The 8,134-nt window shown below is 39.0% G+C and overlaps 1 protein-coding gene across 1 annotated transcript; it reads left to right on the top strand.

Annotated features, from left to right (window-relative positions):
- Positions 1 to 1,039: 1,039 nt before the first annotated feature.
- On the top strand, positions 1,040 to 2,146 carry LOC148917862 (uncharacterized). The gene is made up of 2 exons (XM_089050424.1): positions 1,040 to 1,634; positions 1,767 to 2,146. The coding sequence occupies exons 1-2, from the start codon at positions 1,040 to 1,042 to the stop codon at positions 2,144 to 2,146; spliced, it is 975 nt and encodes a 324-aa protein (XP_088906550.1).
- Positions 2,147 to 8,134: the final 5,988 nt, after the last annotated feature.

Raw genomic sequence — 8,134 nt, forward strand, 5'->3', positions numbered from 1 at the left:
TTCTCTCTCTCACGCTATCTGTGGTTTTCGACCTAACGAATTTTTTGGTCAGAAAGGCCACGCTTTTGGTCATTTGGCTGCTGTCTCTTTTGTGGAATTTTTGGGGAAAGATCGTTTTGCTTTCTTTCTCTTCTTCCTCTAGAGAGAACCATATATTTTCATCTATGAGTTTATTCAATTGATTTCTTTTTGAAAAACTGCTTTTGAAAACCCGAATATGCATCTAGCTATTCAAATCATCTCTCATTTATATCTAGGTCAGATTCAAGACTGATTTCTTCAAGAGTATGGTTTCTTGAAGAAATTGGTCATTCTCCTTTGAATCCAAATATTGGTTTCGGTCTGTGTTGGAACTTGCAAGCTTGTGCCATGGGATGAACGAGCTGGAGAAGGAGCTGCCATTGCCATGAAGAACTGAGCTTCAACTTTTGCTAAGTTGGAGAAGAAGATTGCACAAAGGAGGTATTGCTCATATTCCTAAATAGACCTAGGTGAATCTTGAGCTTGGTTGTGTTTCCTTTGTAAGAATCTTTTCCTTAGTGGAATGCCTGGTCGGTTGATGACTCTTTTTCCCAATGGTGGGTTTCTGGGTGAACAAAATCTGTTTGCATATTTGTAATTTTTCTGGGTTTGTGTTCTTGGTGGTTGACTAATCATTTTTATCTGCTGTTTGATGTTTGCATGATTTTGATGATTTCACACACTTTCACATAGTTGTTGCTAGCACAGGGGATGCCTAGATTGATGGGTCCTTCTGAGTGCCTAGGTTGTCACTAGTAATCTTCTAGGGTTGCAGGTACATTGTGGCATGATCTGTGTGTTCTCTTGATTGTGATTGTTCATGACTAGCAGTTGACTAGTCATATGTGTATTTGGTCAAGGTTTAAAGTGTGAAGATTGCTGTGTTATTTTGTCTTGTTTGTGTAATTAAATTTACCATTAGTCACATAAGTACCAATTTCAATTGGTATCAGAGCTTCAACTCTTAACACAAATAGAGAGATTCTAGGATTTGTTTTGGTGTTTAGGTGTGCTCACTATGGAAAGGGATCGAGTTGCTGGATCTTGCAACTCCCCTCCCTATTTTGACGGTAATAACTACGCTGCATGGAGAGAAAAATTTGAGATATTTCTTGATGCTCTTGATGAGTATGCAAGTGAGTATCTCACAAAAGAGTGGGTTGCTCCGGTCAAGACTGTTTTTGGTGAGGTTGTGCCCAAACCTAGGTCAGAATGGACTGAAGCTGAGGTGTTTGGTGCATATTCGAACAAGAAGGCCAGAAATGCCTTAGTTACAGCTTTGTCTAGCACAAAATTTGCACATATACAACATATCCCTAATGCTAAACAAGCTTGGGATAAACTAAGGGTGGTTCATGAAGGGGATGACCAAGTTAGAACCCTAAAACTTCAGATGGTGCTTGCACAATTTGAAGAACTTAGGATGTCTGAAACTGAGTCTATTTCTGAGTTCCATGGGAGAGTTGAGATGATCACAAATGAAGCCATGAGTCTAGGTCAACCCATTGAAGAGCTTCTTGTTGTTCAGAAAATTCTTCGTGTTCTACCATCTAGGTTTAGAGCAAAGAAAACCGCAATCATGGAGGTCCAAAATTTAAATGAAATTAAGCTTGGCAAGCTTGCAGGAAAACTGAAAACCTATGAGATGGAATTGAATATGGAAGAAAATGACTCCAAAAAATCAAAAAATGTTGCACTTCAAGGAGTGCATGTTTCCTCTCTGAAAGTTGGTGAAAAATCCTCAGGTTTTGAGGATGAGATGGCTTTGTTTGTCAAAAAATTTAGGAGAATTCTTAAGGATAAGGGAAAGTTTGCTAGAGAGGGCAGCTCTGGTAGTGAGAAACAGTTTAGACCATCAACTGATCGGTCTAATGAGAGGAATAAGGATGTCAAACCTTTCACGAAAGATTTCAGAAAATCTGTCAAGTGCTTCACATGTGGAGACATTGGACACTATGCTGCTGACTGTGCAAACAATCAGAAAAAATACTCCAAAGGAAAGGACAAGGCCATGAAAGTGAGCTGGAGTGAGAGTGAAAGTGAGGGGTCTCAAGAGGATTCATCTTCCTCTGATGTTGATGACCAACATGTTGCCTTTGTTGCCTCTGTGCAGCCCATGTCTTGATGAATCTGATTCCGAGTCAGATGACCTGTCATACGAGTCATTAGGAAGAAAATATGATTGTTTGTTTAAAGAGACCTTGTGTTTGAAAGAAGAGAGCCTCAAACTTGAGGTCAATAACCAAGATCTTCAACATGAAATTCTCATCCTAAAAGAAACCAAAAAGGAGTTGAGTGACAAATTTGAGTCTCTAGAAAAAGAAAGTGATGCTCTTGTGTCAATTAGGAGTAACCTTGAGAATCAAGTTAATGTGCTCAAGGAAAGTAACATTGGTTTCCAGAACTCAAACAAATAGCTCCTAGGTGAATTGAATGAAGCAAATAGGAAGATTATATCTATGACCATTGGTGCTTCAAAAATTGACAAAATGTTGAATATGAGAAAAGTTCATGGGGACAAAGGTGGTCTTGGATTTAATCACTTTGGTTCTAGTTCGTCTAGCTTTACCACTAATTTTGTCAAATCAGAAACTCCAGTCACTGTACCTCTTGATGTTCAGCAGGTTGTCAAGAAACCTAAGTTTGTTCCAACTTGTCACAGGTGTGGGTTGACTGGTCATATTCGACCAGTCTGTCATATGTTTAGCAAAGATAAGACCAGAAAATTGTCTTCAAAATCTAAAAGGAATCCCAGATCTTTGCAAGATCAAGTTGATCATTTGATGAATGAAGTTACTAAGATAGCCAAACTTGTCTCCCTCAAAATGAGTTCTCCCATTGTGCCTAAGTCTACTTGGATTGCAAGAGGTCATACCAAATCTCTTGTTGTGCTAAATGCTTTTGCTGCTTCAAACACCAACTCTTGGTATTTTGATAGTGGTTGTTCCAAACATATGTCTGGGGATAAAAATGTTTTCTCATCTCTCACCCCCTTTGATGGAGGCACTGTGACTTTTGGTGGAGGTCATAGGTCTCAAGTTGTTGGAAAAGGTACTGTTTGTATCCCTGGTCTGCCCGAGCTTAAGAATGTTAGATTTGTTGAGGGTCTCACATCCAATCTCATTAGTGTGAGTCAGCTGTGTGATGATGGAATAGTAGAGGTTAGATTCTCCAAGCATGGCTGCAAAATCATTGGAAAATGTGGCAATGAGATTGTGAGCGTGGCAAGGTCTAGGGACAATTGCTACTGCATTAATGGTGTCAATGATGCAAAAGAAGTAGTTTGCAACAAGGTTGTAAATGAAACAAGTGTTTTGTGGCATCAAAGGCTTGGACATGTGAATTTTAGAGACTTGCATAAATTGTCCAAGACAGAGTTAGTAAGTGGTCTACCAAAGCTTGAAAAATCTGATCTGCATGTTTGTGAAGGATGTCAATTAGGCAAACAAGTTAGAGTGTCACACAAAAAGGTCAAACACATTCAAACTAATTTTAGTCTAGAACTTGTTCACATGGATCTTGTTGGTCCTATCCAAACCGTGTCCCTTGGTGGAAAGAAATATATTCTTGTCATGGTTGATGATTTCTCTAGGTTCACTTGGGTCTCATTCTTACGCGAGAAATCTGAAACTTTCCAAAGGTTTAAGTCTGTTTGTCACCTTTTGCAAAAAGAGAAGATGACTAGTCATCTACCTCTTGTTAGAATTAGAACATATCATGGCTCTGAATTTGAGAATTCTCAGTTTCTGAAATTTGTGAAGAAATGGGAATTAAACATGAGTTCTCTGCACCTATTACACATCAGCAAAATGGTGTTGTGGAGAGAAAGAATAGAGTGCTTGTAGAGATGGCAAGGGTGATGCTAAATAGCAAAAATCTTGCTAAACACTTTTGGGCTGAAGCTGTCAATACAGCTTGTTACATCTCAAATAGGGTATTTGTGAGGTCTGCTACCAAACAAACTCCCTATGAGATTTGGAAAGGAAAGAAGCCTAATGTGTCATATTTTAGGGTATTTGGTAGCACATGCTATATTTTGAGAGATATGGAGCATCTTGCTAAGTTTGATTCTAAGTGTGATAAGGGAATATTTCTAGGGTATTCCACCTCAAGCCGAGCCTATAGAGTGTACAACTGTAGGTCCAGAACCATCATTGAATCTATAAATGTCACTATTGATGATTTTGCTGCATCTATAGAGATGGCATTGGATGAGGATGATCTTTTACCTCCTCCTCCTCCTGAGCAAGAATCTCCAGTCTGGATCTTGTGGTTGACCTGTCACAACTTTTGGAAATTCTGTCCCGGTGGACTGTCAACCTTTTCAACTTCTAGTTCCATCTCATCTGTCCAGGCTGCCAGCTCTCATACTGATCTTAGTCCTCTCACTCAAACTGAGAGTGTCATTATTGGCCCTCTTAATCAGGGAGTGAGAACTAGGAAGCAACTTGCTCAAGAAATTAGCCATGTGTGTTATGTCTCCAAAGAAGAGCCTAGAAATGTGAAAGAAGCCCTACATCATGGTGAATGGTTTCTTGCAATGCAGGAAGAATTAAATCAATTTGTGAGAAATGACGTTTGGTACCTTGTTCCTAGACCAGTCAACACAAATGTCATAGGCACTAAGTGGATTTTCAAAAATAAAACCGATGAGCAAGGTAATGTGGTAAGAAACAAGGCTAGATTGGTTGCTCAAGGATACACTCAAATGGAAGGCATTGACTTTGATGAAACTTTTGCCCCTGTTGCAAGATTAGAATCAGTTAGATTGCTTCTTGCCATTGCTTGTCATTGGAAATTCAAACTTTATCAAATGGATGTCAAAACTGCCTTCTTGAATGGTGTCCTAAATGAAGAGGTCTATGTTGAGCAACCAAAGGGTTTTGAAGATCCACATCATCCAAATGATGTGTTTCGATTAAAAAAGGCTCTCTATGGTTTGAAACAAGCTCCTAGAGCATGGTATGAGAGGTTATCCTCTCATCTTCTAAGAAATGGGTATGTTAGAGGGTCCGTTGATAAAACTTTGTTTGTGAAACGGTTTAAAAAGGATGTCTTGATTGCTCAAGTGTATGTTGATGATATTGTGGTTGGTTCTACCTCTGATTTGCATGTTCAAGATTTTATTCATGTCATGACTAGTGAATTTGAAATGAGTCTTGTAGGTGAGCTTAACTATTTCTTAGGTCTTCAAATTAAACAAAGCCATGATGGGATCTTTGTATCTCAATCTAAATATGCAAAAAATCTTGTGACAAAATTTGGTTTGGAGGGAGCAAAATCTGCAAGAACTCCAATGAGCACTAGTGCTAAGATTCATAGAGACTTGCATGGCAAAAGTGTGGATCAAACTCTCTATAGAAGCATGATAGGAAGTCTTCTCTACTTGACTGCTAGTAGACCTGACATTTCTTTTAGTGTTGGTGTGTGTGCTAGGTTTCAAAGTGACCTAAAAGAGTCTCACTTGTTTGCTGTTAAGAGGATCATAAAATATGTGAGTGGGACTATTGAGTTTGGGTTGTGGTATACCTATGACACTTGTGTCAATCTTGTTGGGTATAGTGATGCCGATTGGGCAGGTTGTAGTGATGATAGGAAAAGCACTTCCGGGGGGGTCTTCTATGTAGGCAACAACCTTGTTGCTTGGCATAGCAAAAAACAGAATTCTGTCTCCTTATCCACTGCTGAAGCAGAGTATGTTGCAGCTGGGAGTTGTTGTACTCAACTCCTTTGGATGAGACAAATGTTGGAAGACTATGGTCTTGCTCAATCATCCTTTCTAATCTATTGTGACAACATGAGTGCCATAGATATTTCAAAAAATCCTGTTCAACACTCTAGGACTAAGCATATAGACATTAGGCACCATTTTATTAGAGATCTTGTGGAAGACAAAATTTTATCTTTGGAATTTGTTCCCTCTGAAAAACAGCTAGCAGATATACTCACCAAGGCCTTGGACTTTCAGAAACATGTTACACTTCGGCAGTCCATTGGCCTTTGCTCAATTGATTGATTAGCTGGTCTGTTCTTTGTCTTCAGCGCATTTCAAAACAGTTGACTAGTCATCTTGCTTGTAGTTGCCTAGTCAAGTCCAAATTTTTTTTGTTATGTTTTGATGTTGATATGTCACTGTTCATATCTCTCATTTCTGATGGTGTGAATGATTGAATGTTTTTGTGCTTTGTCTAACTTGTGCATAATCCATTTTCTTGTTTAAGAATCTATTAGATGAGACTTAAATCGTGCTATCTTGTCCTCTTGGTGAACCACGTATCTCTGCTTCATTTTGGACTGCTCTTGTTATTATCTCTTAGCTGGTCTCACTCTCTTAGCCAATCTATTTACAATTTAAAAAAAAAAATAAAATGAAGTGTGACCAATGTAGTCACGGCTCTAGGACGGTATAAGGTGTTTTGATTGAAGAATCTAAAGCAAAGAGCCGTAAAATTGGGCCATTCAAAGCACTTATGTTCGAGATGTGCAAGTAACTCAAAATAAATCATCAAATATTTTGCCATTAGAGAGTGATGATATTTTGCTGTGAGCCCATACTATGATCATGTCTTAAGAATGCTTTGTATACATGTTTCTCCAAGAGAGATAAGATATCATCTCTTGTGTCCCTTGGCTCTAAACCTCATTCTCTCCTAAATATGCCTTGTCTCTGAGCATGAATTGCATCTCATTGCCTATCTCTCAGAGTTGATTGTCTATGTACACTGCATATGGTTTTAATCTTTTCTTCTTTTTCATTCCCTTTCCTTCATGGGTTGAAGACTTGGTCTAGGCTATTGTGCTAATGCAACTTTGATCACTTGATATATGTGCTAGTTCATGCTTGTGTTTTTAGAAACCAAAACCTTGTCTTTCACAGGGTCGATATTATTTGGTGTTTGTCATACTGCTGTTTTAGTTGCCTAGTCATCTATGGTTGACTAGTCATCTGGGTGTTTTGCATTTGATACTCGCTTTGATTTGCATTAGTTGACTAGTCATCATATTTGTGGTTGACTAGTCATCCGGTTCTGCCTGTGTCCATTTTGCCTGTGTTGACTAGTCATCTTTATCGTGTTTGACTAGTCATTGTCTCCTTACCGATGCGTCTTTTTCTTTTCTTCGTTTTGGCGGGTTTTTTTTTTCATTTTTGGTTTTGAGCGGTTCTTTTTTTTTTTTTGGGTCGTGTCGTTTGCGTCTTTTTCCTTTTAGGTCTTTTATTTTCCTCTTCTTCCTAGTTTTCGTTTGCCTCTTATCTCTCTCTCTGTTCTCGTCAATCTCGACTTCTTCTCCATTTCAGTTTTTCCCTTCTTCCATTTTGTTTTTCTCTTCGAAATTCATTCCCGCTGCTAGCCATGTCTTCCTCAAAGCCTATCCTCACTTACCAGCGTCGTTCCAAATCCAAATCCACTGAAAGAGTGGATTTCATTCCCTCAATTCCTAGGGCTCCTAGAACCCGTCCCTCTTCCTCTGTTCCTGTTAGAGATTCCTCTCCATTTATGTCTTCTGAGGCTGCTTCCTTCTTTGATGAAGTTGTCTCCAAAAGGAAATTTGTTCTGAGAGGTCTTACCAGTTTGATGCTCGTTCCTTTGGCGGCTCAGGAGTTTGCAAATCAAATTTTGGAGCACTACCACCTTCATGCCCTAAACTCTCTCTCTGGTAAGTTTAATGCCTCTGTAATTCAAGAGTTTTACTCTAACTTCCCTGCTGATCCTAAGGAGTCAAAGTTTCAGATAATTGTTAGGTCAGTCCCCATTACTCTTAGACCATCTGTTATCAATCGGGTCTTAGGTTTTCGATCGTGCCCTGGTTTTGATTATGCGAAATTTGCTCTTGCTTCTGCTGATTACTCTATTGATCTTTTTAAATCTATGGCATACACTGATCAATCCATGCCTTTGACTTCTAAAGGTCTGCCTATCAAGTCTTACCTGTCACCATTTTATAAATTTTTGTGGACGGGACTTTATCCGTCATAATGTTCTCCCCACTGGGAACAATTCTAATCCCACTCTTGCTGCCTGTCAACTCATGATTTCCATGGTGAATCATGATAAAATTCCCCTTGGTGATATCCTTTATAATGTCATTCTTGGAAAAACCATTGGTCATGGTA

This window comes from Prunus mume, linkage group LG4 (assembly GCF_029339155.1).
Source record: "Prunus mume cultivar Tortuosa linkage group LG4, ASM2933915v1, whole genome shotgun sequence".
In the NCBI taxonomy this organism is placed as follows: Eukaryota; Viridiplantae; Streptophyta; class Magnoliopsida; order Rosales; family Rosaceae; genus Prunus; species Prunus mume.